Genomic DNA, 16,151 nt, shown 5'->3' with positions numbered 1-16,151 from the left:
GTTTTCTAGGTACTTTTGACCCTTCATCTTTAATTCTTACATCAGCTAAAATCTGTGAAGGCTAAGTCTGCTCTTTTTCTCTGATTTTTTTAACATAATTACATGAAGAATCTTAAAAGGGTACATAAATATAATCAATCATAATCACTCATATTATTAGTTGTATGTTTAAATAACTACTTTCCTTAAAAATAAAATAAGACTATTTTGGAAAATTGTGGATATATGGATGTCAGATCTGTATCTAGCCTGACACACACACACACACACACACACACACACACACACACACACTTCTCAGACCTTCTTCCCCTCACAACTCCTGTACTGTGGCAGTCTCCGAGTCAGCGCCCTCAAAGTAGCTTTCCTCCCTTCAGATGCAGTCTGCAACCTTGAAGGGTTCAGAATCATTTCCTTTCCCATGTGTTCCTGCTTTGTAGTGTTCAATTTACTGTGCCTGTCTCAAAAGACCTTTTACTATCTAGTTAGTACCACACTCTAATTTTCTATTCTCCCCGCCCTTGTCAAGCCATCTCCTCACTGGCCCTCTTTTGGTACTCATTTCCAACTACCCTGGTCCACACTGGTTGTTTCTTCTTCCCTTCCCTTCTTTTCTACTTTCTGAATTGTTAAATGCAGCCCCTCACAATATGGTGCTTTAATTCTTTTGTGTATGTAGATTCACATAAGATTGGAGGTATCTCAAATTTCATCTGTATCTCAGTTTTTGCTGTCTTTATAGTAGGCACTACATAAAAAAAGTATTAGGTGGAAAATCAAGGCATAGCAGCTATAGAGGTAATGAAGAATCCCTTTAAAATCAGCATGGATATTTTACTTTTGGGAGTGGTTAGGGGTGTATAGTGTTTAAAAGTTGGAAGACTTCCTGAATGAGTGAGGGCAGCTATTTTCTATGCAGCAGAATTTTAGAAGGAGAGGTCATGGAAGACAGGTATCCTGAGACCAGTTGTTCCAGAGTCCAAAAGATATATTCTTTGGTGTCCAGTTTTATCTTCATTTCATTTAACACACTGGAATTGTCTGATAGTTGAGAAATTGGCCTTCCCACTAGCACCCACGCTCAGGTAGGTAGGTCTTTGGGAAAGGGAGGGCTGGGGATGAGGAGTGAGGTCCACTGAAAGAGGTATAAAAGTATCTGATTATTAGTATCTAAGGAGAGAGAAGAAAAATAACCAGCAATTATGGCAGTAGAGTCCTAGGAGTCTAGTTTGAACAGCATTCTCAACTAATGCAGTAATTTAACTGATGAGTGACAGAGTGGTGGCATTCAGCTCGAAGTTTTATTTGGCCATACCTTCTACATTCTTTCTTCTGAGGAAATGCCCAAACGTGTAGATTCGAGTGACAGCAAGGCAGTTAAATAATCTGGGATATGAATGTGGTTTTGTTTTACACTCCGGCAGCTATAAAATCAGTGAAGAAAAATCTAGATTCATTTTTTTTCTTCAAGAAAATTGAATCACTTCTCTACATTTCTTCTTTTGGTTTAACTATGAATTAAAATTTTAATTTAGGGATTATTTAACTCCTGTCCTTTATCTGCATTAAGAATCTGGAAGCTTTTTATAACTAAAAAAGTTTCAATTCTCTTGAGCTTCTGCCAAAAGCGTACAGTGATGCCAGAATTTATGTGTGGGAAAGTTGATTTCAATGAGGGTAATTTAGCTGAAGTTTAGTCTAAGAAACTAGTGTTTTGCTGCCAAGCAATTATTTGCATTTCTAAAAAATGACTTATAGTTTTTACCAATGCTTTCTTTTCATCATAGACTAGTTACTGAAGTAAGTTATTGTCACTAATGGTGTACTTTTTATAAAGGAAATTATATTCTTGTTTAATTTGGTTAATGTCAGACTTGTTTTTAATATGTGATTCAAATACTTTTATTAAATGTTGCCTTTGTTTGAATAAAAATCTGTAGGAATTAAATCAACAGATAGAAAAAAGAAAAAAAATGGAAGAACGTGAAAAAAGGAAGGTAATTGCTGAAGAAAAGCACAAGGAATGGGTTCAGAAGAAGAATGAACAGGTAGGGAGAAAAAAATGCACATCCACATATTGACCGCTCTTTTTGCAAAGTCTTCTTTTCATTACTCCTCATAACCTAGGTTTTTGTTATTTTCTCTCAGTTTCTTTCTTCTCTGACCTGATTTTTTTGTCCACTACCTTCGTGGATATTTATTGAGTCACTGTGTTCCACACTTTGTTCTCTACTTCTCTCCCTTTTCCCTCATGTGGCTTCCTTGTGTCTTGCTTCAGGTAGTCATGAAGTCTGTAACTCTAGGCCTGACTTGCTGGAGCCTTGGATTTCCATCTGTCAGCTTGGCAGGCACCTCTGAGCCTGCGAATCTAAAGCAGCCCACTTGTGCCCACTCCGTTGATTTCTGTTATGAGTACTACTGTCAGCTCAGTCACATCAGAATTATTCTTTTGTTCGTGACCTCGCCCCGCCGGCCACCTTTCCTGTAGAGTCTCTACTCTCCTGTTTGTGATCTCTTCCTATCTGGTCCCATTGTGTCTTTAAACCTACTTACTGTTTATGCCCCAGTACTGGATGTGAGCTCTGTAAGACCAGAGATTTTTGCCTCTCTTATTCTGTTCTCTAGCAGCTAGATTAGTGCCTGGCACATAATAGATGCCCAAAAATGTTTGTTGAGTGAATGAATCCATCCTCTCTGTCTTTGCCAGACTGATCTTGCTAAAAAAGCAAATGTCATTCCCCAATTGAAAATACATTTTTATGATTCCCTACTGTCCTCTGAATAATGTTTTCACAATTCCAGCCTGGCTGGTTAGAAATCTACTCTCTGCCCTCTGAGCGGTATCTTTCTTCTATGGTTCCCTTCCTTTTATGCTGTTACTTCTTACTAGCATTTTTCTGGGAGCACACATAGGATAATCATGGCCCATCTTCTTAGAGTATTAGTTTTACTGAAAATTTTTGAGAGGAAAAATGTTATTTTCATATTAAAGCAAGCATAGATACTTAATGGGGTAGAATATAACTTTTGTTTATGTTTAAGATACACAATAGATTTCAAAGAAATCTGAAGCATTGGACCTTGCTCCCCACTTTGCAGGGATATATAGTCATGAGAAGTTTTGAGAAAGCTTCCATTATGTTTCTCACTTCCTTTTTTTTTTTTTATATATATATTATACTTCATCAACATGGAATCACATCATATCCTCCGCTCTACCTTTCCCTTTATTTTCCAACTCAAAGTGTTTCCTACATGAATCACTCACTGGTTACATGCTTGAAATAGAAATTATTTTCTTCTCTGAATCCTTGTTCAATTTATATCACTTTGTCATATACTGCCTTTTATTATGTATATATTTTGTTGCTATTTTGTATTATGCATATATCTTCACTTCTTTGTCATTTTAAGACACTTAAGGATAGTAATTATTTTTGATATTATAACTTTTTAATCCATTATAAGATCTAGCATCATGCTTTGTAATATAGTAAGCATTTGTTACTGGAGTGTATGAATAAATCTATTATCTTTCAGCTTTATTTTATTATTTTTTGTTTCAAATTTTTATTTAAATTCTAGTTAGTTAGTATATAGTGTAATATTGGTTTCAGGAGTGGAATTTAGTGACTCATCACTTACATACAACACGCAGTGCTCATCCCAACAGGTGCCCTCCTCAGTGCTCATCACCCATCTAGCCCGTCCCCTCTACCTCCCCTTCATCAACCATGAGTTTGTTCTCTGTAGTTAAGAGTCTCTTATGGTTTGCTTTCCTCTTTCTTTTGTTCCCCTTCCCCTGTGTTCATCTGCCATCTTCCAGTTTTAATACATTCTTATATTGGATCATAAGTTAGAAATTTTGAAAATACTTATCTTTTGTTTGTTTCCTATTGTGATTTTTACATATTTAGAATGGTACTGCTTTTCTTATTTGATCCAATTTTATGAATTTTGCAAGCTCTGGGTGATATTTTGTGAAGTTTATAGCTATAAAACAAAACGGTTTTACATGTATAAAATAGTATGCTCTCTCCTCTAAAAGCTTCTCTTATCTTCTGGCTCCATTAGGCTCATTTTACCATGCCAGTCAAACATAGTTGTTGTTTGTCTAAGAATGTAAGATACTGCTGAGAGATGATATATTCTCTATTTTAATTAGTGTCAGTAGATCTAATCCAGTTATTTGAGAAAAAAGTTTTTTTTCTTTTGGAGGGAAATGACTTGTCCTAACATAAATCACCAGTTATTGAAAGCAAGATTCCATAAGTATGAGAATGGTTCAGAAATGAGCCCTGAGAAATTAAATTTATTTATTCTGCAGAACTCTTGTTCAAGTTAAGGAATAACTGATTACTCTAATTTTTTTGTTTTTCTTTCAGACCTGTCAGATTTCCTACTTCAGTCTTAGTTAGATTTACCTCTATTTGTAAAGACTGCTCTCCTGGTTCTTCTCTTCCCGTCTGGCATCTAGCTTTTTTCTCCCCTGTTTACATTGCATGGTGTGTGGTCCCCCACTGCCTCTAGCTTCATTCACATTTTAGCTGTATCTGTGGTGTAATTTTCTCTAAGTCATTTTCACTGTGTTCTATCAAAAGATCAGACAAAAAGAATTTATGTATCCATTAGCAAAGTTGGTTTCTTCTAATATGACTGTAAATTGTCAAATCCTTTTCAAATAAATAGCTTATCTCATCTGGTACTCTTAAATTTGTCCAGCCATACTAATTCATATTTTTAGATTTATTTTTTTTACACCGTGTTATCACATATTTTGTAAAAGTGCTTTATTTACCCTTCATTGTTTTAAAAAGATTATTTAAAAATAAAGTTACTTTTAATTCTTAAAACATGGAACTGATATTTCAATGTAAAAAATTAAGTCAGATCAGTAAAGTGTATGATTGATAACTCTTGTTATTCAGGGCATGATTCATGCATTAACACTTATGATGTGGCAGATACTACTAAAATAGAAATTTAGAAACTTTAAGTAACCAGTTATTTTGTTAGTTTCTGTTAGTTACAAAAAACAAAGGTTCTCTCAGGGCCCCATCTTAAAAAAGGGAAGATTTATTATTGTGCTCTATGTGATATAGAACTGGAACGCCAGAAAATCTGAAGCCACTCAGTAACTGGCTGCTCTCTCTTAGTACACCTCTCTGAGAGCCTGCTCTATTCTCCTTTTGCTAACTAAAGGCATTCCATTCTTTCTTCTCTGGCGTAAATTCTACAGAAAGTCTTTTTGATGTTTTAAAAGAAACGTCATTGAGCTGTAATTTACATACAAGAAGATAACACCTTTCTTAATTTTGATGAGCCTCTGCTACCCACCCCCAAAGGGCCCCAGCTCCAAGGAAACCTTTAGCCTCCTTTCTGTCCCTTTGGATTAGATTTACCTTTTCTAGAATTTCATATAAATGGAATCATAGAATATATATTGTTTTGCATTGGGTCTCTTTTGTTTTTAAAATTCCCTGGTATTGATTTTGCCTTATTATTATTTCAACAATAAGTATTATATTCTACGCAATACCACAGATTTTTCATCCATTTGCTAGTAAGTGGAAAATTGGGTTATTTCCAATTTTGGGGTATTATGAATAAAATTATCTGATCATTTATGTACAAGTCTCTTTTTTTTTTTAAGTTTATTTATTTTGAGAGACAGAGAGAGAGAAAGCCCAACTGGGGGAGGGCAGAGAGAGAATCCCAAGCAGGCTCCATGCTGTCAGCGCAGAGCCCAATACAGGACTTGCACTCACAAACCGTGAGATCATGACCTGAGCCAAAAGCAAAATTTGGACACTTAACCAACCGAGCCAGCAAAGGCACTCAGTTTTTGTGGACATTTGTTTTCATTTCTTGGGCAAATGCTCAGGAATTGAATTGCCAGGTTGTATGGTAAGTATGTGTTTAAAATAAATTGCTGAACTGTTTTTTTTTTAAGTTTATTTTTTGAGAGAGAGAGAGACAGAGCATGAGTTGGGGAGGAGAAGAGAGAGAGGGAGACACAGAATTCGAAGCAGGCTTCAGGCTCTGAGCTGCCAGCACAAAGCCTGATGTGGGGCTCGAACTCACCAACCATGAGTTCATAACCTGTGCCGAAGTCGGACGCTCAGCTGACTGAGCCACCCAGGTGCCCCATGAAGTCATTTTTTCATACGCTTGTATCATTTTACATTTTGACCACTATTGTATAAAAGTTCTAGTTGCACCACATCCTTGCCAAACTTGATATTGTCAGTCTTTTTCATTTTAAGTCATTCTAGTGAGTATGTAGTGCTGTGTCCTTGTTTCAATTTTCATTTCCCTAAGATCTGATATTTAGCATCTTTTCAGAAGCTTATTATATTAGTCTACTTGGCTGCCATAACAAAATACCGTAGAGTGGGTAGCTCAAACTACAGAAATTTATTTTCTTACAGTTCTGGAGGCTGGAGGTCTAAAATGAAGGTTATCAATAAGGTTTGGTTTCTCCTGGCTTGCAAGATGGATGCCTTCTCTCCACACCATCACATGCCCTTTTCTCTGCATGAATATCTCTGATGTCTCTTTCTCCTCGTATAAGGACATTAGTCCTACTCGATTAGGACTCTACCTTTATGATTTTAATCACCTTCATTACCTCTTTAAAGGTTCTGTCTCCAAATACAGTCACTTAGAGGGTTAAAGCTTAAACATAAGAATTTTGGGGGACACAAACACTATAGTTTCAGTCTATAACACTACCAACCATTTCGACATCTCTTGTCCTGTTTTTGTTTTGTACTTACATTTTTGCCCATTTTGTGGAAGGATTATATGTCTTATTCATAAGTTATAAGAGTTCTTTATATGTTCCTTTAAGTTCTGTTACATATATATATATTAAAAATTAAATGGGAAAAATATTTGATATATATATGTATATATATAGCAAATATAGCAAATATTTTTCCCATTTAATTTTTCTCAGTGGTATTTTTTTAAAGAGAAGTTTTAACTTTTCATGAAGTTGGTATTTTATTTTTTTATAGCTTGTGGTTTTTGTATCCTATTTAAGAAACATTTGCCTAACACCAAGGTGTAAAAAAATCATCCATTGTTTTCTTCAGNACCAAGGGTGTAAAAATATCCTCCATTGTTTTCTTCAGGAAGTTGTATAACCTTAGTTTTTATCTATATGTTTATTTGGAGTTAATTTTAATGTGTGGTAAGAGTTAAGTGTCAAGGATAATTTTTTTGCATGTGGATGCTAAATTGTTCTAACACTATTTGTTGAAAAGGTCATCTTTTCCCTATTTCATTACCTTGGCACTTTGGTTTAAAATCAATTAACTGTGTAAGTATCGGTCTATTTTTGGACTCTATTCTCTCCCATTGTTCTAATCCTATGCCAGTACCACACAAGCCTGTCCTAAAGCTTTATAATTCTTGAGTTTACAGTTCTTTTAATCAAAAAGTGTAAGACCTCCATCTTTCTCCTTATTTTTCAAAATTGTTTTAGTTACTCTGCATCTTTCCATATACAATTTAGAATTCAGCTTATAAATTTCTCCAGTCATGTTTGCTTTAATAATGCCTGACACAGTTAGGATTGCATTAAATATATAGGTCATCTTGGGGGAAATTGCCATCTTAGTAATATCAAATTTGAAATCTGTAAACATGATTTTTCTTTCTATTTATTTTGGTCATCTTTAATTTCTTAGTTTTCAAGGTACAATGGTATTACACATTTTTAATTAAATGTATCCCTAAGAATTTTATGTTTCGATGATGAGAACAGTTATCTTGTTTATTCCTGATAGTATATTAATGACTTCCATGCCTGGTTTTGATATCAGAGTACGACTGGGCTCTTAAAATGAGTTTGAATATGTTTGCTTTTTTTCTGTTTTCTGAAATAATTTGTGTGATGATTGGTATTATTTCTTTCTTAAATGTGTGATGGAATCTGGCAGTGAAGCTATTCAAGGCTTGAGTTTTCTTTGTGGGAAAGTTTTAAATTCTGAATTACTTTACAGATAGATAGAAGGCTATTTAGAGCCTCTCTTTTCTTTTTGAATCAGTTTTAGAAAATGGAATATTTTAAGGAGTTTGACATTTCATTTTAGTGGAATTAATTGACATAGAATGTTTTTAACATTCACTCATTTTGGTGTCTTTATGATCTGTGTGACCTTAGCCAAATGGCTTACCCTCTTTGTGCCTTCGTTTCGCGTTTGTAAGGTAAGATCATAATAGTGCTTACCTATAAGCACTGTAAGAATTGATGTAGTACAAACGTAGAAAGTATATAGAAAAGTAACAGGAAGAGTCAGCACTCCATAAAGGTCAGCTGTTATAATTGGAGACAGTATAGGGACTGGATGATCCCTTGATGAGGTTGTGGAAGAGTCTCCTGAGTCAGATAGTGAGCCAGATACACCACAAGATCCTTTTTAATCTTGTAGCTTTTCTGACAATAGAGTAGTTAAAATCCAGTATTGTTTCAGTGGAAATTGGATTCTCAGCAAGATCCTTTTTGGATCTTTTGTCTGGCCAGCAGGACAGAAGTACACTTAGCATCTTGAGGAATGACTCAGGCTTTGATTTTTAAGACCTCCCTTTCCTGCATAACATTTGGCATACATTGTATGTAACTAATGTTTGTTATTTGGATGTTAATTGAATTGCTTATATTAAAGTATTCTACAAGATGCTTTTAGTGGAAGAATTTTTTTTCCTAGCCCATATTTCTTTGCTCCATGAAGGGTGGTGCATATGGCATTTGTATTGCCTTGCAAGTTGTTTTCTGAACCTTTGATAAAGAGAGCTAGCCATGTCATTGGCTTATTTAGAATGTAGCTGTGTTGGTAAATTGTGTTCTGAATGAAAAAGGAAAAAAAAACCATTGAGTTAAAGGCCAATTTTTTCTGTAAAAAGCCCAATAAATAGTTTAGGCTTTGCAGACTATACACTCTCTGTTGTAACTATTTAACTTTGCTATTGTGGTTCAAAAGCAGTGATAGACAACAAGTATATAAATAAATTCGTATGGCCATGTTTGAATACGACTTTATTTATGAGTATTGGTGGCTAGTGGACCAAATTCGGCTTGGGGGCCATAGTTGGCCAACCTCTGATCTGTGTAAGACTTATAAGAATTATATAGTTAGAGATTTGTCTGTATGTTCCCTTATAGCAGTATCTAAGGGTACAAAATATTATTTTTTTGTTCTCTGTAACTCACTGATGGGAGAAGATTTTACCTAAGTGTTCATATTGGCAGACTCTCCAGGAAATGTAGGTATATCACTCCTATTTTAGAGTGAAGGTCAACATCTATTAAAAAATACAAAATTCAGGACAGTCTAACTGGTTTTAATTTCTGTTCACTAATCAATAAATCTGTATTGACCATTTACTGTTTACTTACCACTGTCACAGGCTCAGAGTATACTTTGGTGAGCAAGGTCTTTGTTACTGTTATCAGGAAACTTATAGCCCAGCTGGTAGACTAAAATTGAGCAGGTATGTTACATATTTTCATAAGCCACATTGTCAGCCACTATGTTGCCACCTATTTTAAAAAATAACTGAAGTTTAAAAAATTACTTCATGTAACACTCATTGCTTGTATGAACATAATTATAAACATTCCAATTAAAACTCCTTCATTTTTATTTAAGAAAAGAAAAGAAAGGGAACAAAAAATTAATAAAGAACTGGAGGAAAAAGCAGCAAAGGAGCTGGCAAAAGAACATTTGCAAGAAAAGGCAAAAGAAAAATATCAGGAATGGTTGAAGAAAAAAAATGCTGAAGAATGTGAGAAGAAGAAGAAAGAAAAGGTATTTTTATTAAAGTGACCAGTTGGAATGTATGGCTTTGGTGTTCATACATACTAACGATATTGTATAAAAAGTTGCTCATGAAGGGGTGCCTGGGCGGCTCTGTCAGGTAAGTGTCTGACTTCGGCTCAGGTCATGATCTCGTAGTCCATGGGTTCGAGTCCTGTGTCAGGCTCTGTGCTGACAGCTCAGAGCCTGGAGGCTGTTTCAGATTCTGTGTCTCCCTCTCTTTCTGCCCCTTTCCTGCTCATGTTCTGTTTCTCTCTGTCTCTCAAAAATAAATAAAATTTTTTTAAAAAATTTAATAAAAAAATTTTTTAAAGTTTCTCACGGAAAATTGTCACCATCTTAGCATAAACTAAGTACATGAAGCTATCCCTACTTATCTATACTATGAGTAAGTTTCAGAAATGAATATGCATTGTGGTTTTCTCAGGTTGACAAATACTAATAAGCCTTTGATATATTTTCAGTCAAGTTCAAACTTTATCATTGTTTATGTTTTAAATATTTTTAATGTACTTTTATGAAAGACTTATTACATTATTATAAATTACTGTTCTATTTTAAAACAGCAAATTGCTGGGGTGCCCGAGTGGCTCAGTTGTTAAACATCCAACTCTTAGTTTCTACTCAGGTCATGGTCTCAGGGTTCCTGAGTTCGAGCCATGTGCTCAGCTCTGCGCTGACAGCACGGAGCCTCCCCTGGGATTCTCTCTGTCTCCCTCTCTCACTGCCCCTCCCTGCCTCTCCCTCCCCCCAAAAGTAAATAAATAAACATTAAAAAACACAGCAAATTGCTTTATTCTTCTTGGGTTTGATGTCTTATGGTTGTTTAGAGGCAGCCACCTTTAGGTCAGATCCCTGATCATGTTACATTTTGCTCTCAAATTATAGAAGTATGACTTAGTATTTATGATCCGTGAGCCATTGGGGTGGGAAGCTCCTGGGGAAAAGAGTCAGTGGAATTTGAATAGAATTTTTAGTTACAGAATATGCTAGAGATTCTTTGTCTTGTCATTTTAAGGAAAAAGAAAAACAACAGCAAGCTGAATTACAGGAAAAAAAGGAAATAGCAGAGAAAAAGTTTAAGGAATGGTTGGAAAATGCAAAAAATAAACCTCGTCCAGCTGCAAAGGGCTATGGTTATGCCAACGGAAAACTTACAGGTTGGTTTTACTGTTATGTGGCTTACATAAATATGGCTTGCAGGAGCAAATATTATACATTATGTTTCCTTTTGACAGAAATAGAAATTTGTAAAAATCATTTTTCTTTCAAATTACTATTTTCTGGAAGACTCTAACACACTGTGTTCCTATAGAGATACCATAAATGTATTGTCATTCTCTATAAGTCCGGTATATTTTAAAGGCAGTAGTTGGAAAAGTAATGATTTCTAACGTTAAGAAACGCATTAAAACTTTCTTACATTTTGGTTTTTGAAGCCTTAAGGAGGATGTATTTAAGGGGCCGTTCTTCCTCCCCTTCTTGTAACCCTCCCAGAGGCAGAACCTGCAGCGTCTTTGGCACATTTGTTTTGCAGGGCAGAGTTGGGCGCAGCATGTGACCCCAGCACAGAACCGGTGGGTCTTCGGGCTTGCTCGCATTAGAAATGGCACGGCGTGTTTTTCTTTGTGCTTCATGTTGGAAGCTCAGGCCTTGCTGACAGCTGCCTTCACTTGTTTAAGTGATTTATTATTAAAAAATACTCCCATTCTGTTCTGTTCACACAATAGAACATATTCCAGACTTTGTTTTGACCATCTCGGTGAAGTGTGTGTTGACATATCTCTGCAGTCAAAGTGGGTTGCCAGTGTCTGAAGGACGCATTCCTGCTGTCAGGGTTCAGGCCTCTCCCACATGTCACAGAAGTCATCCATTACAGCTACTAGGCCCTAGGTGTGGTTTACCCCCTTTGCTTCTTTTTCTGTCTGAAAAAAATAGTAATACACAGTGGTTTTGACCAAATGATTGGATAGTAAAGTTAAAACTTTAGGTGGGAATATACATATTTACTAGAAGTTATTTGCTAAAATAATGGATTATTTTATTAAACTTTTTGCAATTTAAATGAGATTTGTTCAAGTATACTTTTGTCTGCAAGTGCTCTACTGCTCTTAATAATCAAAATTATAGTGATATTATGAAATCTGACCAATTTGGTAGTAATTTAGAATTGTCATGAACAAGAGTTTTGTTCACTTTAGCTAAATATGCAATATTGCAATATACTTTTTTTTTTCCTCTAAAGTTTCGTATCTGATTAGGGAAAACTAGTACAGAATCAGTGGTTTCCCAGACTGAGTTAAGAAAATAAAGATTTTGTTCAATTTAAGACTTCAAAAAGGGATTTCTTAGTAAAATTTTTATATGAGGTTTTATTTATATAGATATTAAGAACACTCTGGACTTCTAGAATTATCATTTATATTTTAATTTTTACTGCAACACTTACTGTGTTTGAAAAATGTTACTTATTTGAAAATATTTTTGTGGATTAAATTGGCTTGTCAGTGATATTTTTGCCCTTTTTATACTGTAAAATTTCTCTAGGAATTTAAAAATAAGTAGTTTCTTTGATCTCAAGAAGTTTTTTCTTGTTTTGTTCTGACTTTTTAATAATTTTAGATTTTTACAGTGGAAATTCTTATCCGGAACCAGCCTTTTATAACCCAATTCCGTGGAAACCCATTCATATGCCTCCTTCCAAAGAAGCTAAGGACCCATCAGGAAAGAAGACTAAAAGGCCTGTGATAAGTCAGCCACACAGGTCATCGTCTCTTGTGGTTCAGAAAGCCAGAAACAATCTTTGCCTTGGAACTCTGTGCAGAATACAAAGATAGTGGATATGGGAAATTGCATGTTTTTACCTGGAGCTATTTAATTTTAAAATTAGAATAGTTTTTTACTGCTTAGCAACAGCTCAAGATTTGATGTGATTATGAACAGGTTCATGTTTTTGCATTTGTATATGTTGTCCTTAGAGTTAATTGAGGAAGATGTTTTATACATTTTCATTTTTATAAGTGCTTCAAGGTTGATCTTATAACCTTGAAGTTATAAGGTTATAACTTATAACCTTAAGTTATGTGTTTATATTACAGCTTATATTAAAACTACATTGTAATACCAGTAAAACCAATAATTTGTGTTGTGTTCTTTCATACTCTGTGTTTGTGTTTATGTTTATGAACATAGTAAGATTAAGCTTAAATTGTTCAAATAAGCATTTCTAAACTGCATGCTCAAAATAACTCTAGAAGAATCTAAATGGGTTAGACTCTTAGAGTAATCAAAAACAATCTTTGTCGATAGCTTTTGGTGTATTTTTCCTTATGTAAATATTTTTAAATAACTAGAGGCATGTTTTCTGTAACAAAGAAGTGAGAGTTGAGTTTTTAAAAGGGAAATTTAAAAATATTGTTATAGGCTCTGGATCTTAGGTTAATACGTAGCAATCTTGAGACAGTAATATTTTGCTAACTTCATACAAATACTTAGACATTTATTATGATTAGGTAGTTAATTTTGGAATTAAGATTAGCAGTACATTATTTTTTAATGTTAAAGGTTAAGTGATATTTATTGAAGCTAAGATCTTATTAATAAATACATAATAAGGAAAATAGTTCAGAGATTCAGATTATTGAAATAGCACTCAGCACTTTTTACTAAATTTTAAAAGTCTGTCTTTTTTTGGGACCATTAAGAAATGTAGAATTGTTGTGGCAATATAAAGTTCAGTAAATTCATTTAAAAGTGATTCCTATTTAGAATATTCACATTCCCGGGCGCCTAGGTGGCTCAGTCAGTTAAGCGTCTGACTTCTGCTCAGGTCATGATCTCACGGTTCGTGGGTTCAAGCCCTGCGTTGGGCTCTGTGCTGACAGCTAGCTCAGAGCCTGGAGCCTGTTTCAGATTCTGTATCTCCCTCTCTCTCTGACCCTCCCCTGCTTATGCTGTCTCTCCTCCCCTGCTCATGCTGTCTCTCTCTCTCTCTCTGTATGTCTCTGTCTGTCTCTCTCTCAAATAAATAAAACATTTAAAAAAAAATAGAATATGCATATTCCATATTTCTGGTAGGTTAGTAATTTGCCAAGTTTCTAGTGACTAATGTACAGTTGGTGTTGACCAACGCAAAGAAACGGCAGTAGGATCTCTGAAGGGTATTCATGTCATCAGAGATCTACGAAAATTCGTTTCTAAGCGGAAAACAGTTTGGGAGGCATCAGTAGGGTTTTTTGGGGCAGAACAGTGGTGAAATTTATAAGCCTGACCATTCTTCTCAGAACCTCTTAGACACAGTGATATTTCCAGACGACCATTCCACTTGAGCAAATTCACCTCTGTGGGGAGAATGTACAGTTTGCCAGCGTAGCGATAAATTTGTGTGATGCTTATTGCTAAGTATACATAGGCCTGAATTCCTGGGGGCTTAGATATATGTTATATTCAAGAAACCTTCAGTTTCACACGGTAGATTCAGGTATTTAGGTAACTTCTAGCTATAACTGTAATCTAATAAGACTTTTTGTTCAATCAGTAATTAATTAGTTTGACCAATATTACAGCAGTCCCCCCTAATCTGGTTTCACTTTCCACGGCTTTAGTTACCTGTGGTCAACCGCTGCCCCAAAGAAGAGTAACTGTAGTACAATAAGGTATTTTGAAAGAGAGACCACATTCATATAGTTTATTACAGTATATTGTTATAATTTGTTCTATATTGTTAATCTATCACTGTGCCTAATTTATAAGTTAAACTTCGTCAGAGGTATGTATGTAGAGTATAGGGAAAACCAGTATATCTGGGGCTTGGTACTTAACTATCTGTGGTTTCAGACATCCACTAGGGAAGGGTCTTGGAACACATCCCCACAGATAAGAGGAGGTCTACTGTAATGCAACATCTACTCTGTGACAGATGATTTGCATACTGATTTAGGAATTTAAATGACATGTTTCTTTAATTCAGTCAACATTTTTGGCCTAGCCACGAAAACCTATAACAGACCAAATGCTATAATACAACTGCTTAAAAATCAAGTTCAGGGGCACCTAGGTGGCTCGGTTGGTTAAGCATCTGACTTAAGCTCAGATCATGATCTCACAGTTTGTGGGTTTGAGCCCTGAATCGGGCTTTGTGTTGAGTGCTCAGAGCCTAAAGCCTGCTTCACATTCTGTGTCTCCCTCTCTCTTTGCTCCTCCCTCACTTACTCTCTCTTTCAAACACTAAAAAAAAAATCAAGTTCAAAGATCATGTGGGAGCATAGAGGAGAGTAATTCAGCCTATGAAGGGATTAAGAAAGGCTACAAAGAAGAGGTGACATTTGAGCTGGTAAAAAATACGCAGGAGTTTTCTGGATGGTCATGAGGCTGACCATCCTCATTAACATGCGGCAAGAAGTAGCTGAGAGAGAAGCAGGGGTCAGAGTAAAAAGGCTCTGTGTGCTGCAGAATTTGGACTTGATCCCAAGGACGTGTGATGTCCTGTTTTACTGCTCCAGTGATACATTGTAAAAAGATTTTGATTACCAGACTTATTTACTATTAAAATCCCATTTTTATTCACTGGAAACTTAAAATATCTGATCACCAGGAGGTTAGTGTTTTTAACCCGAATCCATTGTTCTTGATGTCTGGATACTTGATATTTTAGGCATTACAAACGACACTATAACATTTGAAATTTCTGTTGAGGTTTTAAAAATCTGACTTTTACTACCACTTTGATTTGCAGCGCTCTAAATATCTAGGTAACCTATAATGTCAACAAATTCATGATCCGATGGAAAGAATACAGGTATTGTAGACCTAAGTCTGTGAGTCCTGGTTTTATGTCTGCTTATCTGGAAGATGCCTCATTCTTTTCAATGTTCAATACCTTATCTAATTTAGAAGCTTATCATGGGGTTATAAAATAATAAGTGGAAGTACCTAGAAATGTAAGTTTATTTCTTTTTTTGTATGATGATACTGATAAGATATACCAATATTCTTTGTCTTTAGTGAGAATTGATTTACATAATAACTGACTTCAGTTAACAGACTGGTCCTGACTGAGAATACACCAACAGTAAGTTAACTGCTCAGTGCTTGGGATGGACTCTCATTTACTCCTATGCTAAAAAATAGAAAGGGAATACTGTATTCATTTCTTTCAAATCGCTTCAGTAAATACTTGTTGAATATCTAATATGTGCTAGTAAGTATTCTAGAGACTGGAAGTTCATCTGTACATAAGAGAGCCCCTGCCTGCTACCCCCATGGAATCTTTTGTGACAGGGATGGAAAGCATACTAAACATGTAAACAAATAGCATTTTATTTG

General features: G+C 35.3%; 1 protein-coding gene across 1 annotated transcript in view; it reads left to right on the top strand.

Moving 5' to 3' along the window:
* CCDC34 (coiled-coil domain containing 34) overlaps positions 1–16,151 on the top strand; it is a 41,229-nt gene that overhangs the window by 11,393 nt on the left and 13,685 nt on the right. Inside the window, exons 3-8 of the mRNA XM_077761418.1 lie at positions 1,941–2,048; positions 9,660–9,818; positions 10,846–10,987; positions 12,450–12,591; positions 14,432–14,482; positions 15,831–15,897. Coding sequence (XP_077617544.1) covers positions 1,941–2,048; positions 9,660–9,818; positions 10,846–10,987; positions 12,450–12,591; positions 14,432–14,482; positions 15,831–15,840 — 612 coding nt within the window. The 3' untranslated portion in view covers positions 15,841–15,897. The remainder of the gene's footprint in view (positions 1–1,940; positions 2,049–9,659; positions 9,819–10,845; positions 10,988–12,449; positions 12,592–14,431; positions 14,483–15,830; positions 15,898–16,151) is intronic.

This window comes from Crocuta crocuta, unplaced genomic scaffold (assembly GCF_008692635.1).
Source record: "Crocuta crocuta isolate KB4526 unplaced genomic scaffold, BGI_CrCroc_1.0 scaffold884, whole genome shotgun sequence".
Lineage (NCBI taxonomy): Eukaryota > Metazoa > Chordata > Mammalia > Carnivora > Hyaenidae > Crocuta > Crocuta crocuta.
This window is presented reverse-complemented; position numbering and strand designations above follow the sequence as displayed.